Genomic DNA, 25,366 nt, shown 5'->3' with positions numbered 1-25,366 from the left:
CAAAGTCTGTGAACTTAGCAACATGAAACTGCCTGTGACTCCACAGAAGCCAAGAGGGTATGATGGCAGGATCCCATCTGTGGTAAAAACACTTCAATACATTCAGCCAAAGACAGCTTTTCCTATTTCTTATTTCATAAGTTTTAAACTTGTAAAAGAGACACCACAGCTATCATATACAAATCATGGCTAGTAAAGGATGCCTACTTTGTATTCCTACATTTCATAATCTTTCTGGCTGCAGGATAATACAAAAACTAACAAGCCACTTTTCAATAAACTTGGTCAAGAGTTAGATGATGTGCAGATGTGGGTCATGTCTCAATTTTTGAAAAAGACAAACCTTGTTTAATACACTCAAACTGCACCAGTATACTTTACACATCAATAAACACAGGCTATTGTCACGTTTACTATCCAAATCAGAATCTTCACACAATGCAGCGACGCAGCATTCCTGAAAAATGTATGTACAGCTGATGGTCACAAGCAAGACACAGAGATGGCTTTTAGATCTACACGAAAGATCAAGTTTATTTAAGAACCACCTGCATACAAAACATATTGCACATCAACCAACCAGACGATCCTTAAAAAAACAACAAAAAAAACTTTACTGTAGTTGACCCAACAAAAACACTTGGGATGTCACAACTCTCAGTAGTCCAAATTTGTCCCAAAAGAAAACCTCTAAGCATCGCATGTTAGTGTCAAGAAAACAGAAGAGATTGTTTTTGTTTGTTTTTTTAAATACTGTACATTTTCTTAAAAATAAATAAACCAAATATATCTCCTTCCTTAGTGGAACAGTCATGACCAGTTTCCAGCCAGCCAGTGTGGAAGAACCATGAAAATGACATCGTCACCTGGGCAAGGTTTTCTGGAAACATCTCAACACCGCAGTGGTCGGTTCTTACAGGACTCTGTTTTCCCCAACAGTGGGCAGGTAAAAGTGGACAATACCCTAAAAGAAACTCAAGTGACTTTATTGAATTCCCAGTGAGGGGAAAATTAAATAAATCAGCATCAAGCATTACTCGTGATGTACGTAATGAAACAATGTTTAGGAATGAGATGTTTCCAGGTGACCGAGCACTGATGGTACATATCTGTCCAGCACTAAACGGTAACAAGCCAGTTTTCAGACTCAACTACAATCACGTTTTAAACAGAAGAAAGGTTATGTTTCAGTGCAAAGAAAACAACTCTTCTACGGTTTCTTTTCCAGACACGATGTAAAAGCATTTCTTCTGTGACCCAAGTGGTTGCATATTGGAAAAACAGGAAGCAGCTAATGTGAAATTCTTCAACAGATATATTTATATATATATTTATATATATAAAGGATAACTGGATTCATCCCCACCCTCCCCACAACGAGAACAGACACTCCTGACTTTAAAAAGATGCCCCGAATATCCTTTTGGGGTGTTTCAGTGGTTGCCTTCACCTCCCGCAGTACCATAAGAGAAGACGAGACGCCGTGTCTGGTTCCACTGTGGCAGATGAAGGCTAACACAGAAACAGGTGAAAGGATTTCAGATGGCGTGCAGAGCCAGGCAACGACATGTTGAATCTACTCTCAAGGCACGACAGCTAATCACGTGTATGTCAAACATACTTGGGGTTTCCAACAAGCCAATCTGCACTGTGCTACTGCCCATGCAGATCAGTTAATTTACATCCTGAAATAAGTTTATGGAAGCATTTTTCTGGATCCACCTAAGAAAAGGCTTTTTTTTTCTTTTTGTTAATGTTTTAAAACCCTGCTGTGATGTTTCTACCAATACAAAAAGGACTGCTGCATTCATACCACAGTATGGATTTGAGTGGAAACCCTGTCTGATTTTATAAACTCAGTGCAGCCTCTCCCAGAGCTCTCAGTGAAGACAGGACTGAAAAGTACAGTTCATGTACACATCTGTAAGTTTATGTGTGTTTGACTATCTTTGGCAAGCTCATACAGGAAGAACTATTGTAAAAAAAAAAAAAAAAAAAAAAAAGTAAAATGAATAGTTGGATAGAACAGGTGTAAAAAGGGAGGTTCAGGTTCTGACCTCTGAAATTTGCACAGCGGAACAGGTCTCAAATATTTGCAAAATCTAAAATAAAAAAGAGAGAGAGAGAGAGAACAGTGCTTTAAATGTTACGGTTCACTTCTGAGGCTGCTCCAGTCATGGAGATTCAATCAAGTGCAGCTCTAGAAGTTCAAATATTTGAAACCATTTTCCTTGCCCTGACTAGGAGAGTCCATTAACAACAGCTTGTGGGTTAGATTCCCCCTTGTAGGAGACTTTAGTGGACTTCTCAGTGGAAGACCTGGAAGCTCTTGCGCCATTGTTGTCGTCGCCATCGGCTGCACCGTTAGAACCATTAGTGGTTGCCACGGCAGAGTTTGGGCTGTGTTCAGCGATGACATCCACCTGACCCTAAACAGAAAGGTGGGACAAACAGTGCGTGGTGGGGAAGAGAGAATGACAAATGAATGGATTCACACTAAATCACCAGTGACTGCCAGGCTTTTAAAGCAGCGAGAAGTGAGGATATTGTAAACTAGGTACTGACCACATCCTTGTTTTTCTGGGAGTCCTTCCCGATCATCTGTCTGCTCTGAGACTCAGCCCTGGATATGTAGTCAGCCACAGTAACTGCACAAATACAACAACAGAGAAAATAAACCATTAAAGCACATGAAGACTGACTCCTTCATATCAGAGCAGAGGAATGCTGCACAAATCTGTTTCAGATATTCCAAACTTCATCAGGATTTTATCATCTTTAGCCGCAGTTCTTGTAGATTAGTGAAACACACACAGCAGCAGCATTTGCAGTGTGAAGTGAGTTACTATTAAACCTGTGTACACAGTTAAAGAAAAAGTGCCCTTTCTCACAGTCTGAGAATAACTTTTTACTAATTATGCATTTTAGATTCAAGATTACACCAAAATATGTTAGAACAGTTTACAATGACACACCACACAAACAAGACTATTAACTGCTGTTAATGTCAGCATGACAAAGCAAAAGCAAGTTGTGACCAAGTTATTAGTAAAAAAAAGGTTTTCTGCTAAGAAGAGATGCATACTTATATTTCTACGTACCAAACTGTTAAGGGATTTTGTGATTTTATGATGTTTCTTCCTTTTTGATACATCTTCCCTTTAATGTTTCATTTATTCAGTTCTCCTTATATTGCTCCATTTACTCATTTACTCATATGCTCCTGTTAAGAAAGGCTTGAAAAGCACACAGTGTTCACATATCTTTATGTTTTGTCTTTGCTTCTTCTCACACACATACACATGAGCCCTGCAGTAATCGCTGACTCCTGTGAAAGTCTCTTGCAGACACCCTTGGAAACAGGACCCAACTGGCTTCTGTTTTCCTCGAGATAGACAATACACTCACACACACACACACACACACACTGTGTCCCATACATGCCCAGATTGTCTGATTACATCGTAGCATTCCCTGAAAAACAGGGAATGCTACGATGTATAAATAAAGCTGACTACAAAGCCTCGGTGTGAGTATCACTCGATCACTCACCCGTGCGCACGTAGTTCTCTGAACAAAACTCTGACTGTTTCTGTATTCTTTCAATGTTTAAAAATGTCTTGCCACTGACATTTAATTGGTCCTTCGAGCCGGATAGTTTATTGATATTATTGTATCATCTAACTATTCACAGACGGAGCCACCAGATCCTGACGTCGTGAGTACCTGCACTGCAACCACCGTTTCTAGCGAAGCGAGGAAAAGCCCAGAGTCGTACATTCGCCTACTGGCCAGTGTCTTATACAGGTCCACGACGCCAGGTTCTCGGTGACGCCGGGAAAAAGAACACAGCGCAACATTGGAGGTGAATATAAAGCAGCCAGAAACACTTTGCGTTGAATAATCGATTTTAGTTTGACACTGCTCAAAGTAAGGAAAAGGACAGACGTGTCCTATGTAATATGCTCGCCCGTGTAAGACGAAACAACCTGCCCTGTGGGGGCCCGTTTCGCAACATAAGCAAGGGTTGGTAGCCAGTATATCTCACGCTCGCCTGCGTAAGACGGATTAACACGCCCTGGGAGGCTTAATCCGCAGCAAAACAAAAGGTTGGTAGCAACGCTCGCCTGTGTAAGACGGAGAGGCTTAATCCGCAGCATAAAAACAAAAGGTTGGTAGCCACGCTCGCCTGTGTAAGACGGATTACCATGCCCTGAGAGGCTCAATCCGCAACAAAAAAAAGGTTGGTAGCCAGAGAAGCGAGAGTGTCAAATAAAAATAGGATTTTCTCTAAGCGCGCTAACTGTTTGCTGAATGTTTGTTGAGGAGTAAGTGCTTCATTGAATAGGAGCTCTAGGCTCCTGCACTACTCCTATTGTTTTCCTGTGAGTACTGGATGGTGAGAAAGAGAAAAGGTTGCGCTTCAACGCGTAAAATTAAGTCCGCCCTGAATTTAGTTCAGGGTAGAAGGCTGACTTAATAACCTCCTCTGACTCTAGTACCAGAACGTCTCACAGTGTGTGCTGGCAGCATAAATAAAATATAAAATATAAGTATTGCATCGATTAAACAAACTTAGAAATGGGCAACAAATCCAAAAGTAAACTAAATGTCCCACATGGGAGGAAAAAAAAAAAATGTAGCCCCTCCACATTGACTAAATTAAAAGAAACCCTCCAAGCAGATATAAGTGAAAAAAGAGAGAGATGCATAAGGTATATTATGGCTGTGTCATTGTTCAGCCAAGGAAAGTGTGTCTCCGGCTTGGGTGGGGGTGAAACTGCAGATCACCCCCACCTTTGGTGGATACATAATAAAATATATATATGAAATATTATAATAGACGATTGTATATTTGTAGTATAGTAGTATATTGTAATATACTATTGTTAAAAGTAGTCTGAATCAAGCTTAAGGTTTGCTCAAACTCAGTATAATGATATATGAGATGAAGAAAATACCAAATCTAATCAAGTGTATAGAGACGCTTGACCTGCTTGAAAACCTGTCATCCTAGATGAGACATTGTTGAGATATAGAGCACACCTATACTAACAACTAAACACCCTTTATACAACAGCTAAGGCCACACAATTGTGAAGCTGAATTAAATATATGGTCACTGCTAAGCTGATGAGCAGGTTACACATTTTTTAGAGCAGGGGCTGCATAAGAACACATCAGAGGGAGGGAAACAGAGTTATTAAAGCTCAAACATGAAGCTGTCTGTGAGCTCAGTTTTTTCCTCATGCTTCTGATTTGTCTTTGGCAGCAGCCTTTTTGCATCCTGACTCGTGTGTAAAGCGTTCAAGCCATCAGTAACTTGGTTTTGTTTCGTTTTGTTTTGTTGGGTTGAAAAATGAATAAATCAGTTTCAGTTGTATCAGTTTGATGATGAGTCCAGAGCCAGCTGAGAGCTGGGGTGTCTGTTTTTTGTTTGAAATGTAATTTTGTTTCTCAGCAAGGAACAACTACAATTTCATTTTCTGTTTTTGAGAAAGGAGAATTTAAAATAATAGTAATAATAATAATAATAATAAAACAAAGAGTGATGTTTTGTTTAAGTGATGAAGACAGCTAATACTGCAAATCTTTAAATAAACTCCAATCATGGAGACCTGAAGTCACATGCTTAGGGCACACCCTCTCAGGTGAAGGCAGAAAGCTACTAAACAAAAGAAAAGAAGCCATACAAAATGCGCCACAGCCACAAAACTAAGCATTCACATTTTTTCTGACTCTTTGTGAGCCTGAGTTATGACCTTGGCTCCCTGTTTTTCTGCCTCCACCAAAGGTGGGGGTGACGCTCCCGTGGCATGTGCTCTGTTCTTTTTACTATCACAAAGGAAAAAAAAGAAAGAAAAGAGGGAGGCCCCTACTCTCTGAACACAATACTCTTTTCATAACTCAGCGTTATGAAATGTCATGAAACAGTGTAGCTGACTCACAGTAAATCAGCAGTATAGGATAATACAAACCTATCTAATAGATCTGGTGATTTTCACATTCTTTCAATTGGGAGGTGTGATGAAACCGAAACTAAATACTCTTTAAACAAGAAGTATGATGTGGCCTACAGCAGTATCATGATTCACTCATTTTGTTTACAGGTATAATGTAATGTAATCTCACAACTACTACAAGCACTTTTGCCTTTCTTAGCACACGCGAGTGAAGGGCAACTGTTAGAGACATGCCTTGTTTGAGGAAAAGTTAAAATTAACCTGCCTACAAACGCAATGAAAACACAGCTTACACTCATGAACACGTGAAGATTTTCCAGCAAGGTTAAAGCAGCAAGAATTAATATACACCTGTTGTTAAATGATGAAGTTTATCTATTACTAACAAATAAACCCTCTGGGTTGCAGGACAACAATTTAACTTCTTCAAAAAGAAAATAAAGAGACTGGTATGACCAACCAGTGATTAAACAACAATGGTTAAAAGTCAAATTGTGAGATGTTTTCTGCTGATTGAACGACACATGTGATTACTGACGGAAGGAAAATTCCTTTTTGTGCTTTTAAACATGATCTTAAGAATTTAAATATCTACCTGTGTTGTCCTGTCAACTTGGTGAGTTATCAGTTGATTACATCGTGAGAGAAAAGAAAAAAAGGGGGATGGCTGACACAGGGCCTGCCCGGTGTTTCTCCCCTCTCTTTGTATCACAGCCAGCACAACATAATTTTCCTGTTCATACACTTCTACTTGCTTTTGTTTTGTTTTGTTTTGTTTTGTGTTTTCTCTTTATGTTTAATTACAGGCTGCTTTGCCGGCCCTGGAAGCCGAGGCTGACCTGGACTCCTGCTCTCCCCTCTACCACCTTCGGCGTGACCCTGACCAAATGCTGCAGCAGCTGGACTTACAACAACAATTTCCTAAAAATGTCAACAGGGCTGCAGAAAAGCGATCTTATGCAGCGGAGACGGAGAGCGTTAAAACCTGAGGCCCGTTTCACTACACGGGGGAAAATTCCCAGACAGCTTCAGCTGACAGAGCTGTGACGAGACGCCTGCCAAGCCGAATGACAAGTAAGGCCGAGCAAAAGAATGCTGACCTTAACAATTCTGCATTAACACGGTGCAGGACAGTGATGGACCAACACGGCAGCAAAAAGGGCGTGCCAGAGACAGAAGGAGCAACTGAGGTCGAATGGACAAAACACAGAAGAAGATGCAGTTTTCACCTGCGGTGAGCATGGACACTGGAGAAAAGGACTGTCCCAATTGAGGTCAGAACCAGGACAAACTGAACTTTGAACAGCAGCAATGGTGGCAAGCGGACTGAAAAGGAGGAGGGCAGGACCCCAGGGCACGCTTCAGGCCGTGGTTTACCCAAGACACCAGAACAGGAAAGTGATGAGCACAAACACACACAAACACACACATCTACATACACTGATGAAAAGAAACACACACATGAACAGATGTGCACTCGTTGATTGAGTGAAAAATGACACACACATTGAAATGCTGATTCACTGAGAAGTGATCCACATACACATGCACACGCTTGTGCAATGAAGACTGATGCACACACACACGCTTATGCAATGAAGAATGCTTTGCTCGCAAATGCTTATGCTCATGCAAAATGCTGCACACAAACATCCCAATACATAATTTTTATGAGAAGCAATTGACTGCTTAAAATGTGTTTTATGTCACCCAGAGGATATCTGTGTAGATTTAAGGAACAAGGTCTAAAATTGTCCGGTTATGAAAACAATGTCTGTGCGTGAGGTCTGTTTATGGCTCAAGGTCTTGATTGAATTGTCTATTGTGCTACACACTTCGTAAATGAAGTAATATCAAAAGTCTCTGAAGCGCTGGGCTTCAGTATAAAACATCACCTCTCATATCTCATAGACAAATCCATAAGAGAAACAAAACTAGCAGAATGGATGACAAAACTGTTAGAAAACAAAGAAATAGTTTTGAACAATCAACTGCCAGATGATTCTCTTCCAGTCTCTTCCAGGTTGAAACCAGGAGATTGGATCCTGATAAAAGTGCTCCAGAGGAAAAAGTGGAGCTCCCCGAGGTGGGAAGGACCCTACCAAGTCCTCCTGGCCACACCAACAGCCTGCAAAATTGCTGAACGACCTTCCTGGATTCACCAGAGCCACTGTAAAAAAGTGAGTGACAGTCCACACTAAGACGCCAGCACCCCTGCCTGTCAGTGACCTGGGAGGTGGAGAGAGGGCTGTTTGGGTAAATCCCGCCCTTGTTCTTCTCGCCCCTAGTCTACTCACTCACAGGACCAGGTGTGTTCGGTCATCATGAAGACCCTACTCGTTCTGGTGGCCAGTGTCACAATTCTGTTGGGACTGCTGTCGCTGATTTCGCTGATTTCAGAAGAAGAAGGACACAATACATCCAGACGACATGACACAAGATCGCAACCACCCATGGATGAACAATGCCTGGTACCGTTATGTGTAAAACTCCACAAGAGACAGAAACTATTACATCTGTTCGCACATGCCTCTTAATGCAAAACACCTGATAATATGCATTCCACCAACTTGTCTGACACACTGAACACGCTACGTCAGCTCAGACGAGTACAGCAGCAAGATTACACACACAACACCGAGGACTGGCTCACATGGCTGCTTAGCGGGTCGTGGAAGTCATTACTTACAAAAGGACTAACATTCGTTGGAATGCTCCTTATGTTACTTTGCTTATTTTCCACATGTGTACTGCCTTGTATTCGGAGTATGATAAGCAAAATGTTTACTGTAAGATTGCAAGCTTATGTTGCATTATCTCAAAATGAACAAGCTCAAGAAGAGGTACAAGTTGAAGAAGATGATTTTTAAGCACTAAACTGTGTAAACCCACTAAAGTTGATCATGTACGTTTTCACAAAATGATACTCTAGTTGAAAATGCTTCTGCAAGTGACTAGTAGTTGAAGTACATAAATATATATGAACAACAGCAGGGAATGTTAAGGGATTTTGTGATTTTATGATGTTTCTTCCTTTTTGATACATCTTCCCTTTAATGTTTCATTTATTCAGTTCTCCTTATATTGCTCCATTTACTCATTTACTCATATGCTCCTGTTAAGAAAGGCTTGAAAAGCACACAGTGTTCACATATCTTTATGTTTTGTCTTTGCTTCTTCTCACACACATACACATGAGCCCTGCAGTAATCGCTGACTCCTGTGAAAGTCTCTTGCAGACACCCTTGGAAACAGGACCCAACTGGCTTCTGTTTTCCTCGAGATAGACAATACACTCACACACACACACACACACACACTGTGTCCCATACATGCCCAGATTGTCTGATTACATCGTAGCATTCCCTGAAAAACAGGGAATGCTACGATGTATAAATAAAGCTGACTACAAAGCCTCGGTGTGAGTATCACTCGATCACTCACCCGTGCGCACGTAGTTCTCTGAACAAAACTCTGACTGTTTCTGTATTCTTTCAATGTTTAAAAATGTCTTGCCACTGACAACTTGTTAGAAAATGCTATATTACAGTATTGAACAGCCATATTGAATCATCTAGCAAAAGCCAAGAACACGACTGCTCAGTTTTCCATAGTTTGTGTTTAGCATGTTGTTGGTGGAACACAAACAAACACAAGGTTTTTTTAGTCAAGTCATTCAGAGTGCTCACTGGAGGAGGGCACACTAGGTGATCCAGTTGCCTGGTTACCTGGCTGCCTCTCTTCAGGCAGACGGTTTCTGCGACGTCGGCTACGATTACGACGTTGAGGTTTAGCTTCCTGGTCATCTAAAGGTGTCAGGTCATCACAAACAGAGGGATTGGGGGAGGGGGGCTTACATTGCGATCTACAATTGTGATCTACTTTTGAGCTGCACTGACTCCCTTTATGTTTCAAAATAGAAATGATGCACTGCTGCACAGTCGTGACAGCTCAGAACAGCAGTCGGTATAACCTGAATACACTGTGTGAGACAACAACAACAAATATCTAGTAACGTTCATACCTGTTCCATTTTCACTCATAGAGGCGTTGTCTGACTCGCTCATGCCATCAATCAGAGTGGTGTCCTCGTCTGTTCTGCGTCGCCGAGATCTTCTGCGGCGGTTTGCGGGCAAGTTGGAGTCGCTAGCATCTGTATCAGCTGTCTGATCAGTCTCTGTGTTTACCTCCAAGGCTCCATAGTGATGGTTGTCCTCATGGTCTCGAGGCCCTGCTGCACATACAGGATCAGATTAATAGGCAAAAACTTTCAAACAGAACTTTAACAGAAGAAAATGATAACTTAGAGTGTCAATATGTCTGTGAAGGTTCTCAATCATCCAGGTCATCTTAGTCTAAGGAACTTGGAAAGAAAAGCTTCTGGCCTTCTTTAAGTTTCCTGGAAGATGTTTCAAGGAAACTTAAAAAAGCTTCAGTTCAGAACTGAAGAAGCTTCTTGGATGAAACGTCTTCAAAGAAACTTAAAGAAGTCCAGACGCTTTTCTTTCCAAGCTCCCTAGGCAAATTAGAGTGTCCCTACTGTCCTTAAATTATCAATTTTACCAGAGCTGTTGCTGTAACTTCCTCTTCCTCCTCGTCCCCTTCCTCTTCCTCGGCCGGGTCCTGGCCTTCTGCGGCCATCTCTCTGTGGCCGTGGGCCTCTCTCCCGCTCCCTGCAAGTCCATCAAAACAAATGAAATTGATCACACGGAACAGCAACCAGCAGTTTAGTCAAAAACTGGTGAGATAATGCAGTATATGGATCATACTAAGTTCACCTGTCATGATCCTCTCCAGCCAGAGACCAGTCACTCAGCTCATCTTTGCGCTCAGAATCTGTCTCAGAGGCGTTGGACTGCTCTGAGGTGTTGCCTGAGTATGACCAATCACGCATGAGAAGACAAAAAAGAAAAAGAAAAAGAAAGAAAAACCCATAAAAAGGATAGAACAAAGAGGGAGAAAGAAGGAGATAGTTATACACCTTGTTATAGGTGCAAACAATCCAAACATTTGACCTCCTGCATGATTTTACAGTATATGTGATTTTTTTGCACATATAGTGTTTGATTTTTAGAGATGCCTACCATATCCAGTGCTGTAGTTGTGGCCCCTGCGCCCACGTCCTCGGCTGTTGTAAGAGCGACTGCCATGCACGGACGTAGAGGAGGCATTGGCATTGTTTTCTGTATTATACCCGCCTCCTCTCTCCCCCCTCTCTCCCCTGTCCCTGTCAACTGGTCGGTGCCCCTGGGTAATCTGACGCAACTGTTCGTCAATCTGCATCCGTTCCAGACGAAGCTGCTCCACCTCCTAGAGCAAAGGAAGACGATAAATAACACAAAAAAGCAGTATGTTCTAAACTAAATAAATAAAAAATGTAAATCTGAGAGCTTTGTTTTAAAACAGCCATCACAGCACACACATGCATAATCACCATACACACATCTACATCACATCCAGTGCGCCTTGTGCTGTTTATTCTTAATTTTGCTAGGCTGCCTCCCTGTGTATAATCCACAATCTGCCTCAGCTCTTCCGCTAGCTGCTCGCCCTCTGCAAGTAGCTCCACCATGTCCTACACACAAACAGTGCAAAACAAAGCACACACGAAGCATCGACGCAGCACAAAACATGCAAACAGCACAGGACACACACATACAGATGGTGCAAAATGGATACACAGCAAAATACAGAGTGCAAAAGAGCAAATTTCACATATCTATGAATCCTGCACTACGTTTTTATAAAAGATTACTTGCTAAAGACTGAATTGGTGGTAAATTAAAATCCAGCTCATCAATATGGAAAGGAGGGCTTTATTGGAACTAAAGCAACGGCCTCCAATATGAAATATTTTGACAATATTGCATATTATTTCTATTTACTGCATACAAAAATATTTTCCATCCTTCTACACTTAATATTTAAATCAAATTAAGTAAAGGAAATTATAATAACACATCTAAGAACACTATCTGCAAAGCACATACAAAAAGCAATCCTGCTTGAGCAATGTTTATTGTGTGCCGTTTTCATGCTAAAAGCCAGCAGTGTCATTAGTCCTGTGCCAGAGTGGACATTAAAAGCAGCTTGAGATAGCTGGGAATTCACATTGCAGCATTTGAAAAAAGTTAGCAAACGCAGACACACGTGCACGCTCACACACAAAGGTGCTCGTACATTTAGGTAGGAGATGTGGTACTCCAACAAGACCTGAACGTTGCCAATGCTCTCCTTAGTGCCGACAAATGTGAATGGGACCATTCCCTGTGTCAACAAAACAAAAAAACACAACACAGATGTTAATATGGGACTGTCCAACTAAATGACACTGTTTTTACCCTCGGACTCCTTTAGACTTTTAAACATCTGTCATAGTGATCAGTGCTTTAACAGTTGGGGGTAAACACATTGCAGTAGCAGGCTTACTTCTTGTCTGGGCTGCTTGGTATCGTTGTCTCCTTCTATCCTGACACGCACCACACCGGACTTGTCCACTATCTCCTGGATGACCTTACCATTTTTACCAATCACTTTGCCTAAAGACAAAGAAAACAGAAAAAGATCAAAAGTTGGGAAGTCGCAGCTTAGGTCAAAAAGATGAGACACTAGTAAACTGAGGATATATAAGCACAGTATATGAACGTTTTTGTTTCAAAATTAGATTTATGTTGCTGAGAAGTTGAGCAAATAATGTACTGAATGAATGAATGACTTGTTACTAATTACTCATTGCTGGTACTAAATACCAACTTCTTTATACCCTTCTTAAAACAGTTGAATCTACTTACCAACAAGGTTTCTTGGCACCTGGACTGAATCCTCTACAAATTCCAAGAAGCCTCTGGCTTTCTTTACTGCCTCTGCTGTCTAAAGGAAGACACAGGGTCGAAAATTGATCATCACAAAATTTGGTCGAATTTGCGACCAAATTGGTTGCACTCTAGAGCCCTGAACAGTGATGTTTGTAGGTGGGAATATCATGGTGTGGGGCTGTTTTTCAGCATACAGCACTGGCACGCTTCATATTATTGAAGTAAGGATGAATGGGGAAAATGTGCCACGACATTCTTGATACAAATCGGCTGCCGTCCACCAGGATAATGAAGATGAAACGAGGGTGAATGTTTCAGCAAGACAATGATCAAAAACATACAGCCAAGTGAACTCTCAACTGGTTTCAGAGGACGACAAAGCTGCTAGAATGGCCCAGCCAATCACCTGACCTGAATCCTTTTTAAAATTTTTAGAGAAAGAACTAAAACTCAGAGTTCACAGAAGAGCCCTTCAGGATTTAAAGACTATTTATGTGGAAGAATCACATAAATCCCACATTACAACTTCTTTTCCATACAGGAGGCGCCTTGAAGCTCTCGTCACCAACAAAGGCTTTTGTACAAAGTATTAAATGAACTTCAGTAACGGTGTCATTTCTCATTATTACACATAATTTACGGCTTCTGTGGTTTGATTTCTTTGCATGTATGGATTGGCCGACATCTGGTGAGAATTTTATGTCAATAGCACCTTTAAAAAGTGACTTAGATCATTTGTGACATGTTTAATAGTTATTTTACCCGCTGTACAATCCAGTAACCCCTACTACCCCCTGTACCAACCTACCTCCCCATAAATCCTGAAATTGCCCGACTCCTCATCCAGCTCAATGGCAGTTACACCTGGAACCTTCCGGGCTTGCTGGATGTTGCTGCCATGGCTGCCAATGGCCAGGCCCATTAGATCCAGTCTCACTGTAAACTCCTCCTGGAAGGAAGACACCAAGTGCCTGGAGTTCTACAAAAACACAAGGACATAGTCACAATCAATGAACTCAGTCAGCTCTGCCTGAAGCTTTCATCCTGTACAAAAACTGAACAATAACAAATTTAAGCGTACTGTTAATTTAAACTCAAAAACTAAATGCTCAACCTTACAGAGGTTAAGATTATTGAAATATCTTTGGTAATATGGTTGTGTCCAAGGATGCTGAGCTCATGGACTGACAATGATCAGAGTAACTGCCAGTGGCTTGCCAATCAAGGCATTTTTTTGTCTTGTTTTTCCATGCATTACATTACACTTATCAGATTCATGAGTCATTAACTTTATCAGCTTCACTATATCTTCATTTCAGTATTTCTACATATTACTGACCCTTGTGACACAGGTGCAACTTCAAACTCTGTAAGGAACGGCTACACTGATCCATCATCACAAAACTAGAGGACAAAGAAGAAGAGGATTCCTGTCTATAGATGTGATTTTAAAGTATTTGGCAAGATGATACTTTGTCTTATTTCCTTAACTTCTTTAGATTGAATGATTAATATGTATGAGGGACACATGATGCAGGGCTGAGCGGAGACAGGTGAGTAACTTTAAAAAGAAAATAAAATTAAAAAACAAAACAATCAAAACAGACTGAACAAGTCTGAAATGTTATAACGTCATACAATTTTTGCTGTTCAGCTAGCATCTGCCTACTTACAGTCACCCAATGATAGGCTAAATCATCCATCACTGTATATCAGGGTGGGGAACTCCAGGCCTGAAGGGCCAGTGTCCTGCAGATTTTAGATATCACCCTGGGTCAGCACACACTGAATTAGATGATTAGTTAATTACCAGGCCTCTGGAGAACTTCAAGGCATGTTGAGAAGGTAATTTAGCCATTTAAATCAGCTGTGTTGGATCAAGGATACATCTAAAACCTACAGGACACCAGCCCTTGAGGCCTGGAGTTCCCCCACCCCTGCTGTATATGAAGGCCACACTGCTGGAATAGCACACGTTAGTTCTTTTTGAACTGGAAGTAGAAAATAAACTTACCAGTTACTTACCTACTTCTTTCTTTCTTTTTTTCTCTTATTTTTAAGTTTCAGCCTACAGCTTGCATTAGGTACACCGCACTATGTTAACCCCACTCTCCCACCTCAATTATTGTATTATATTGTATTATATATTGTATTATACAACAATCAGTCTCTGGAGATCATTGCCCTATACTAAATGGCACAATAAAAAGCGATAAGCAAAACGACAAGTGCTCAACTAAAAAGTATAATTTGGCTAATGTTTTTTAGCTTACTTTAAGCAGTAGGATTGTATTTTACCATTTACCATAATAAACGGCCTGAACTACCAAATGTGATTTTTCCAAGGCAACTACAGTGCATAGAGTAACCCCAGAACACCTCAGTAACAGGTTTTTTTCTTCCCATCACCCTACCTCAAGGTGTTTTGTGGCTTCCTGGTTGCGTGACATTAGAAGTAGCTTGGTCCTGAGGCTGCGCAGGTGCATGTCACTCAGCAAAGACACACGCTTCACTGTCGTCTCGTTGGTGGACTAAAAACACACACAGAGTAAATAAAAAGACTTATGCAAATATGCGGGGATACTCCTCTGCTCGTGATCACTAAAAGAAATGAATAGCTGAGTCATGTATTGCACAAACATGCAGGGCAGGATAAAAGTGTAGCACATCGTGCATTAGCCTTGGTGCTACTGTACATATCCACATGTCACCACAGAATCACAGAAAGCCAGTTACCACAATCACTAGTTGGCTGGTCTCAGGGCAGTATGAGATGTGAGAGGCTCCCACGGCTTTCTTGAAGTCTTTATGAGCATTCTCACTCTGGCACCTGTCCATAAAAAACAAAACCAAAAAACATATTACCTTCCAACCCTTAAACAGTTTTTCTACATCTGAAAAAATGAAAAAACAGCCCATATATAACAGGTACAATAAAGGCTCTACTGCATATACACACTCTCACTGCTAATGAACTAAACAAGCCTGTAAATTTAGTTAGACTCTGTCTGTCTCTAATTTAATTGCTGTAAAGGTGCTGTACATACGCTTCTTGTAGATCCTGAGGAACCGGGACAAAGCACTTGTGAAAGGAGTTCTTGGTGATGGCCTTGTTGGTGTTGACCGGACGCAGACGTTCAAAGGTCACTATTTCGTTGTAAGTCGCGTCACAGGCTGCATACTCAATCACATAGAACTGGAAATATGGAAAGATTCAACAAAAAAAAATGAATAAGTAGGGTACTCTTCAAAGTGCCTATAGTCACATGTACAACAAATGTTTTACTCACATCTCCCTTCATCATGCGGACTTTAGCCAACCACCAACCACACGGCTCAAGTTCAGTGGCTCTAGAAAAGATCTGCCAGGAGACGAAAACACAAGCAGGATAAGACACATATAGAAAGAAGCAGGTGAGGACAAGAGGAAAAGAAAAAAAAGAGAGAACTTATATCTGTGTCCTCACCTCCACCTCGTCACCCTCTCCAATCTCCTTCTTGACATCAGCGGGTGGGGGCATCCTGACATCACTGAAGGGCACTTGGCGTTCTGGCTGCCAACTGGCAAAAAAAAAGACCCCATTTTTTTAAATTTTACCTAAAACATGGTGGTTCTGCATCTATGATAAAATATTAAATTTACATGTTTTATGAAAACTGGTCAAATGCAGAAGAAGTAAAGACTCACTTGTTCTCAAAGGCAATGGTGAGAGAGTCATCGTGGATATCTTTGACAAAGCCCTGCAGGAGGGATAGAAACACAGATCAGCGGTTAAATATAGATCCTGCTTTAAAAGAAGAGTTTTTTAGAGAGAAAGGGACATTTTGGGTATGGGAACCCTTTTTTTTTTGTGCATGCACACAAAGTATATACGCATTGTTGTTGACAAGATGCACACTCCTGCTGATTGTTTGCCACTGTCTCATCTGTATACAACTGACAGTAACATGCTAAGATATGCACAGCACTACTAGCAAACAATTTTGAAGAAAAGTGCTAGAATGTATACAAGGATGTGCACAATAATGAATTTAAAATACTTAAAAACCCTGCATGAAAAGAAACAAATTGAACATGTTTGTTAAACACTAGGATACAGTGTGACAGCACAAAGAGTAAAACTGAATGTGAACATAACTACGTTTCCCACAGATTTAGATTCAATTTGTTGCAGGAGGTGGGCATGTGCACACAGATAAATGATCTTGAGCTTTTGTGTATAGAAGGCACACACTGGCTTTCTTAAAAGAACTATTACATAATGTGTTTATATTATCTGATTTTTAAATACTTTTCTCCCCTGCAAATAATTTAATAACCAAGTAGCCTAGCCTCCCACAGCTTCACTCCAACTTTCAGGATGTTGGATGTCAATTAGCAGCTGACTGATACTGATGACCGCCACAACACTCAATGAGTAATAGCAGCCAAACTTTCAAAATAAAACCAAGGTATTTATCTATTAGTAAACTGATCGTCAATGGCTGTAATTTTTCATATGGATGAAAAAATGTAATAACTATACTGTTGTTAAATCTCTGCAGCAGAGATCTTAAAACTGGACTAGTAAAATCTGAAAGCCATAAACAAAGACTTCTTTCAGCTGGTTCCTTCAGGGGTTCCCACAGCAGACCATCTGCTTCCATGTCACCCTATCCCTAGCATTCTTCTTTGTCACACCAACAGTCTGCATGTCCTCCATCATTACATCCATAAACCATCTGTGATGTCCTCATTTCTTCCTGCCTGGCAGCTCCATCTTCAACATCCTTTTTCCATTATGTCCCTCCTCTGCACATGTCCAAACCATCTCAGCCTTGCCTCTCTAACTTTGTCTCCAATATGCTCAACCTGAGCTGTTGCTCTGATGTACTAATTTCTAATCTTGTCCATTCATTACATTTTCTACTGAAAATCTAAACATCTTCACTTCTGCCACCTCCAGCTTGGCTTCCTCTCTTTGAATCAAAGCCAAACTTGCAGGCAGTGAAACCAGCAACTTTCAATACCCTCTTGAAAATCTTCCCTTTCACTTTTGGTGCTATTCTTCTGTCAAATTTCAGTACCAGAAAACAAACAAAAGAACAACAAAAACAAAGGACAGTGGCAATGAACTGAAGAAAAGTATTTTAGTGAGACACTGACAGCTTCATGAGCTTCTTCAGGTAATTTGGGAGTTAGATCAATTACTGTCAGAGAAATAGAGCTTTGTTGTCACTGTCTTAGTTTATGTTTTAACATATTTAACACTGCATTTATTAGCATATTATCTGCAGTAAACAATCATACTTTCTTACACTATGTGAGATAGCATGTCTGAAACCTTAATATGTAACCACAACCGATAATAGTCTAGCACTACTATTTAATACTGTGGTATGTTAACACTGCGACAGTGACATCAGCATCACTGATGGTAACAGATAGCGACCAACACAGATAGTTTAGTGTGTAAAATATCTAAATAAATAAATAAATAAATAACAAAATGATAGATTTGATAAGTATGGACTTGTTTTGCAAGAGAAAGTTTTGAACTGCTTTCCAGTATTTGCCAAAAATCTGTTTTATCTGTTGTAAAATTACTTGTTAGCCTATAATCTGTCAAACATATGGCAAATATATCTCTTATGAAAGGTATCAAGTCATTTTGATGCTACAAACAACATTCCTATCACAAGGTAGAAGCTGCAAAATTACTTTTATATATCCTTTATTTATCCAAAAAGTGTTATTGACATTACAAAAGTCTTTTTCAAGAGAGATCTGGCCAAGAGGGCAGTGGAAAACGCAACAAATATATCATCACAGTTCTTTCATACACAGGCACAATAACAGAGAGACGTAAAAACACTGTAAAACTAGTAACTTCTTTACTTAACGTATAACTCCTTCATAAATTCTAATGACTACAGTCTATTTAACAATATAAGTAAAGATATCATTAAAAAAAGCAACAACAAAAAGAAAACACACACACGCACACACAGAAACATCAGAAATCAGTTTTGACAGTGGATCATTTTTTGGCACCACACCTGTGCTAGTGTTAGACGTGAAAGGTACCCAACCCCACACACCACACTTGACAGTACTGAACCCCAGGTTCAATGCGTTCAGACACTTATTTAAGCCATGTGTCTCGCTTGCGTGAAGGACGGTGTTGATTACATTCAAAGAAAGCACACACACGTATGTTTAAAGAGTTTAAGACACAGCGGTGGCAGGGTAGACAGAATCGCCCAGGGAAAAGGGTTGGGTTAAATAAGGAAAAGCAATGAGCACAGTGTGAAAATGCAGTAGTACAAAAGAAGTCATGGGCTGTGAAGGTGAGACAAGAAAGAAAAACTTGGAAGTTTGGAGAAAAATGAGAAGAGAGAGGAGACATAGGGGGAGAAGAGGCGAGGGTGTTGCTGTGGGCAGCACGTCTAGAAATAGCTTTAGAGTCGATGGTATCAGTGACCCACTCGACACACATGCCAGCTGGTCGGGATTGACAAGGAACAGCTGGCTCACACATACCGAAAAAATAGCTTCGGCATGATGGAGTATCAAATAATAGACAGCGACAGTCAGTCGTGAAGTCTGTGCAGAGAGACTTCAAAATCTCTCACACCACCAACCACGGTGCCTTCACAACATGACACACTTTAATAAACTACGTGAAGGTATAATGGGCTGGTCCTCCGTGTTTCTGATATCAGCTCAATAGCCAATGATGACACATGCAGATACTACTTACTTCAGCAACATCTTTCGACGTCAACAGCTAGGCAACTATCAAGTTAGCTAACTTTCAGCTCGAGAAAGCTGCACAAGAAGTCAAGTAAAATTAATAACTGCTACCCTGTGTTGTGTATTCAAGTTATCGCATGCAAGACTGCGGTTCTTCCAAACTGGCTTTAAAGAAAGGTCCTCAAAAGCGTCAGCTGGCGAGGACATGGGAGTGACGCTAGCTTAGCTTGCTAATTATGGCTAGCACTGCTAGTACAAGCTAATATCGAACTCTCGGGTACGTACAGAGGAAGTCGGATCATGTTGCCACAATCCACGAGACTTAAACTAGAATACTGTACCGTATGAAAAACTTTTATGCTTGAAACTGTATTGATAAGCCGGTATTTACCTTGTAATAAGCCCCGTTGGAGCCACGGACCTCCACCGCCAGTTCTTCCATATTGGAAACGCAAAGGATGTTGGGACGACAGGTGCTCCTTCAAGCGTCAGGAGGACTTGACATCTTAGCACCAGTAAAATGTATAACAACGAAGTACATGTAAAATTTGCACATTCAAAACTGAATTAAAATGAAAATATATCTTGTTATCCTAATGTAGCTTACCTGACAAACCAAAAGTGAAACTACAAAAGATGAATGCCCTTTTATTTATGTTTTGTAGTTTCAGGCCCGTTTTATTGCTAATGTACATTGAGAGCTTGTTGCTGTAGTTACTGTTTGCTGTATCTACTCTTGCTGTTATAATGACAATTAGAAGACACCTACTAAATCACTTTCAGTACAAGTTATTCCATTCTTTGCAATAACACAGACAATCTATAGTTAGACTGAGTTAATCAAACCAAACTTACTTAGTCAAGATAGCTGACCCAGTTGCAATACTTTTAGTAAAAAGTAAATCCCCTTTTCAGTTTCTTGAGCAGTGTTTCCTTGCAGAACTACGGTGGAAGGATTATAACACAAAAAGTTTGGTCTGATTATGTGATATTTAGGAGAAATTTTTCTCTGAAAATGTAGTGGAGTACCAAACCCCCCCTCACAAACTTAAAGACAGTCAATTTCAGGAGGAATTCAATTAAGGTTCATTTTATTTACATACTGCCAAATCATAGCAAATGTTGCACTTCATCCTGCAAGGTAAGGAGCTTAAAGCATTAGAATGAAAAGCCCAACAATCAAACGTCCCCCTATGAGCAGGCACTGGGTGAAGGTGGAACAGAAAAACACCATCTTAACAGGAAGTACCCGCTTTAAGGAGGGGCAACTATCTGCTGCTACTTCAGCATTACTTTCCTGGACTCTACTGTCAACAGTTCTAAATTTATATGAAATTGTTAAAAAAAAAAAAAAGTCCACTATCAGAATATAAATGTAGGTCTCTTTTATTGGGACACTACGTAGGATACAGCTTGAAATGCTGCTCTAAAAGTAAACATCATCAATAATGAGAGTTGTAGAAAAAGGGTCAAATGGTTAGACTATGATAAAAAATGACATTTGCTGTGCATATCAATGTGGTGCGAGATTCAAACTTAAGAGATACATTCTCCATTTTTTAGTTTTTTAATTTCCAGTGTTTAAACCTTTTTTAAAAATCCAGCTTTACCTGCCTATGAAACTACATCTTCTCAGGTATGAGAAAATGTAGCAATGTACTGAGCAGCAGGGAAAAATTAAACAGTCTGATGAATAGCTCTGAAAAGGCAAACTTGTGTTGCCTTAGAAGAAGAAAAAAAGAAGAATACAGGGACCTCACCTCATTTTTGCGAAGAGTTCTGACTGCTCGCCTCTTTTTTTACAGGTGGGGATTTGGTCCAGTGAATCCCTTTTCAATCCCTGCATTGCCATTGTACGTACAAGTCACTTCAAAGTCATACAGAGTGATGACATTTGTCCTACAGTGAAGCATTCATGGTCCTGATGAAAGTTCATTCTTCCAGAATGATGACAGTAGTTACTAAAATGATTGGTGTGCTTGAAAAAAAAAGCCCCCAAATAGATATTCTAGCCACCAGGCGTACGCACAGGTTGGTAATGTTAATTATAATATTACCAAAATATTTTGGAAAACATAACAAATTTCTTTTTTTGCAAACTGTTCTAGAAACCTGTGGTGCAATGCCTTATTGACAGACTTATTTTCAGTGTTTCTGTTATCAGCCAACTGACATACATTCTGAGGAGTAATGCAGTATTCAATATTCTTTTCCGGATGCTATGGCCTATTTCCTTGAGTTCAAATTAGTAAGTTTGGCTCGTTTGTATAATGATTTATCACAGATAGCCAAGTTCACATTACCTTTTAAGAGATCTTCATTTCTCCTGCACAGAGAAAAGTGTATAAAAGCCATGTAATACAAAACAGCTGACCTCAAAATGTTCAAAATTGTCAAAATATCTCAGGTACTGAGAATACCTTCACATCCAGTGCAGGTGACATTTGCTTCCAGCAAATGGTGCTTGAATCCAATATTATTTTATCCCTGTTTTCACAGGAAAAATACGCCTAATTTGAGTGTATCTTTTAATCATTTATTTAGCTAGTATAATTTTCTAAAAGCTCCCTGACAGAGTTACTCTGTAGATTTGGTAGAGGAACGTGTAACACATAAGACTCTACACTGAATGTGGCAGACAGGCAAACAGAGAGCAGGTGCTGGCTCATCTTTTACAAACAGCCACTGTGACACCTAGTGGCGATTAGTTATTCTCTTGAGGTCTGCTATCACTGTGCAGCAGATACTATATTATTTCTGATCAGACCATCAGACTGCACCAGAGATAAACTATTTGTTAAAATCATCCTCAGCAATATAACATCAGTGTGTGCACAGTGTACACTGATATTTGCAAGCTAGTATTTTTATTCATCGATACATGTCAAGTTGGATGGAGAACAGATTCATCTAGTTTGGAAATGTCACTTGGACATTTGTTTAGTTATTAAAAAAACACCAAAAGGATCACTTGCAACAAATAGGTGGTCATATCTGTTTGTGTAGTTGCAAATAAAGAGGAAAGCCCCAACATCCAAATTCAACTAAAACTAGAAAAATTTGCATTTCCTGCGAAAATGCAGTGTGGATGCTGTAAAGCTGAAGCTGTCAGCTGAAACTAGCTGAAAAAGCTGAAAAGTTGCAGAAGTTGTAAAACCTTTGCAAAAAATTGTAATAACTTTGCAGAAGCATAAGAACTTAGCAAAAATGTAATTACTTAGCAGAACTGCAATATCTTAGAGGAAACATAATACTTGGCAGAAATACAATAGCATAGCAGAACTTAGCAGAAATATTGTAACTTACTAGAAACACGATAACTTCTCAAAAATACAAGAATTTAGGAGAAATAGTATAAGATAACAGAAAGAATATATTTAGCCAAACATTCTTAAACATTACAGAAATACTATGATTTAGAGAAACAGTACAACATAGCAGAAATGCTGTAATTTGACAGAAATACTATATTTAGCACAAATCTTATAAAATAGCAGAAATGCTGTATTTAGCACAAATACTGAAAAGCAGCAGAAATGCTATGACTTAGCACAATAGTAATAACTTAAATAGAAAAATTGGAAAAGCAAAATGGACAGCTGAAAAAATCCTGAGCATGCTAAGGGTCCCTCAAATGTAATTGTTAAATGAAAAGAAAATCAGCAAAAAAAAGTATAACAGTCACACAATCACAAATATGGACACATATTGAAACACACATGCACAGAGAGACACACACAGGACCAAATTCAGTCAACCAGTCTAAATATATTGAATTAAAATCATACAATAAGATGCTCCCATAAAAACTCTCTCTCGCCCTCCCTTTCTCTCTCTCTCTGTCTCACACACACACACACACACACACACACACACAGCAGCAGCAGCAGCAGAAAGTCAACAGGGGCTGTTAACAGCATGTTTCTAGGTCAGTCAAACAGCTGTGACCTTCTCAATTTGAATCCACCAATCAGAGAGGCTGTGTGCTTTTTCCCGCCAAAACTGGTGCACTAAGTGCAGGCTTTTACACATGCAGCACAGAGAGAGACAGGATTTTTGCAGTCTATTTCTCATAGTGAGAATTCCCCTCAAACAAACAGCCATAAATTTCTAACCGTAGGGGCTAAAACAGTCATTCTTAGACCATTTTATTCAGAAGACATAGGGGAATCTTGAAATGCTGACCATTTAAAATAAAAATATGAAATATTAGAGATATATGACATAGATGATTGGTGGGCTTAGAAGCCACGAAGGTCCCAATATGCAAATTTGAATGTGCCAGGACTCAGATATGATTGGCTGGCTGAGAAGCCATGAAGGTCCCAATATGCAAATTTGAATGTGCCAGGACTCAGATATGATTGGCTGGCTGGGAAGCCATGAAGGTCCCAATATGCAAATTTGAATGTGCCAGGACTCAGATATGATTGGCTGGCTGGGAAGCCATGAAGGTCCCAATATGCAAATTTGAATGTGCCAGGACTCAGATATGATTGGCTGGCTGGGAAGCCATGAATGCCCCAATATGCAAATTTAAATGTGCCAGGACTCAGATATGATTGGCTGGCTGGGAAGCCGTCCAGGTCCTGATATGTAAATTTGAATATTAGGACTGACTCCCTGGGGACCTGGCAGAAATATATAGAAATACAATGATTACCCAGAAATACTGCATTTAGTAGAAATACTATGTTTTAGCACAAATACTATAAAATGGCAGAAATACTATAATTAAGCAGAAATATTATATTAAGTACAAATCCTATAAAATAGCAGAAATAGTATGATTTAGCACAAATGCTGTATTTAGCACAAATCTTATAAAATAGCAGAAATAGTATGATTTAGCAGAAATGCTGTATTTAGCACAAATACTGAAAAGCAGCACAAATGCTATGACTTAGCACAATAGTAATAACTTAAATAGAAAAATTGGAAAAGCAAAATGGACAGCTGCAAAAAGTCCCACAAGCACAGAGAGACACACACAGGATCAAATTCAGTCAACCAGTCTAAATATATTGAATTTAAATCATACAATAAGATGCTCCCATAAAAACTCTCTCTCGCCCTCTCTCTCTCTCTCTGTCTCTCTCTCCCACACACACACACACACACACACACACACACACACACACACACAGGGAGAGAAAATCAAGTTTCTAGGTCAGTCAAGCAGCCTGGGAGCTGCTAAATTTGAATCCACCAATCAGAGAGGCTGTGTACTTTTTCCCGCCAAAACAGGTGCAGCCGTTTTTACACACACAGAGCACAGAGACAGGATTTCTGCAGTGAATTTCTCATAGTGAGGATTCCTCTCAAACAAATGGCCATAATTTCCTAACCGTAGGGGCTAGAATGGTCATTCTTACACCGTTTTGTTCAGAAGAGATGGGGGAATCTTAAAGTGTTGACAATTTATCATTAAAATATGAATTATTGAAGATATTTGACTTCTAATGCACCATAACTGAGTAGAGGCAAGTGAAATCTGCCTTGACTTGCCCTCAAACAACGCTTTCTAACTCTAAATCTATTTGGAGTATAGATATCATTCTTTCACCGTAAGAGACAGCAGGCTTTGGTGAACAATCATGGAAATTTTCAGGTCTCTGTGGAAATCCATTAAAAAGATATGACAAGAGAAAAAAGTGGTTCATTTCCAGAGTTTGAAATCTGAAGAAATCTGAGCAAAGGACGAATTTCCTACCCTCAAACAAGTCTAACTCATTTCAGAACGGTAATAGGTGAGAAAGAAATTCTTGAATTGTGAGCATCAGGAGTGTCTGAAGATATACGGGGACAAGCCTCATGTTTTAACTTCGCTTCGTTAAGGAGATATGACGATT

The 25,366-nt window shown here is 40.0% G+C and overlaps 1 protein-coding gene across 14 annotated transcripts; it reads right to left on the bottom strand.

Moving 5' to 3' along the window:
- Positions 1 to 503: 503 nt before the first annotated feature.
- Positions 504 to 20,226, bottom strand: fxr1 (FMR1 autosomal homolog 1). Of its 14 annotated transcripts, none has more exons than XM_025899550.1 (20): positions 20,122 to 20,226; positions 19,906 to 20,019; positions 16,467 to 16,519; positions 16,246 to 16,339; positions 16,069 to 16,140; positions 15,826 to 15,974; positions 15,515 to 15,608; positions 15,193 to 15,309; positions 13,587 to 13,757; positions 12,755 to 12,833; positions 12,393 to 12,502; positions 12,144 to 12,239; positions 11,398 to 11,538; positions 11,048 to 11,273; positions 10,742 to 10,835; positions 10,527 to 10,636; positions 9,988 to 10,197; positions 9,653 to 9,769; positions 2,566 to 2,648; positions 504 to 2,429 (listed from the first exon to the last, which is right to left on the bottom strand). In XM_025899550.1, exons 2-20 carry the CDS (start codon positions 19,954 to 19,956, stop codon positions 2,241 to 2,243), a joined length of 2,256 nt encoding a protein of 751 aa, XP_025755335.1. In that variant the 5' UTR covers positions 19,957 to 20,019; positions 20,122 to 20,226; the 3' UTR covers positions 504 to 2,240. The 14 variants fall into 14 exon arrangements, with proteins under 14 accessions (XP_025755335.1, XP_025755337.1, XP_025755339.1 ...); XM_025899552.1 differs by having other exon boundaries at positions 11,048 to 11,270; XM_025899554.1 differs by having other exon boundaries at positions 11,048 to 11,270; positions 11,407 to 11,538.
- Between the last annotated feature and the right edge of the window lie 5,140 nt (positions 20,227 to 25,366).

The sequence above is a fragment of the Oreochromis niloticus genome, linkage group LG17 (assembly GCF_001858045.2).
Source record: "Oreochromis niloticus isolate F11D_XX linkage group LG17, O_niloticus_UMD_NMBU, whole genome shotgun sequence".
Classification (NCBI taxonomy): domain Eukaryota; kingdom Metazoa; phylum Chordata; class Actinopteri; order Cichliformes; family Cichlidae; genus Oreochromis; species Oreochromis niloticus.
This window is presented reverse-complemented; position numbering and strand designations above follow the sequence as displayed.

What these genes read in the sequence shown, in the direction of transcription:
- fxr1 (XM_025899550.1), bottom strand. Translation starts at nt 19,956, where the DNA reads ATGGAAGAACTGGCGGTGGAGGTCCGTGGCTCCAACGGGGCTTATTAC. An exon ending in AAGTTACAGCAACAGCTCTG is followed by an intron (nt 10,198 to 10,526) that starts GTAAAATTGATA and finishes CTGTATGTGCAG; the next exon opens with CAGGGCCTCGAGACCATGAG. An exon ending in CCCAGAAAAACAAGGATGTG is followed by an intron (nt 2,430 to 2,565) that starts GTCAGTACCTAG and finishes CTTTCTGTTTAG; the next exon opens with GGTCAGGTGGATGTCATCGC.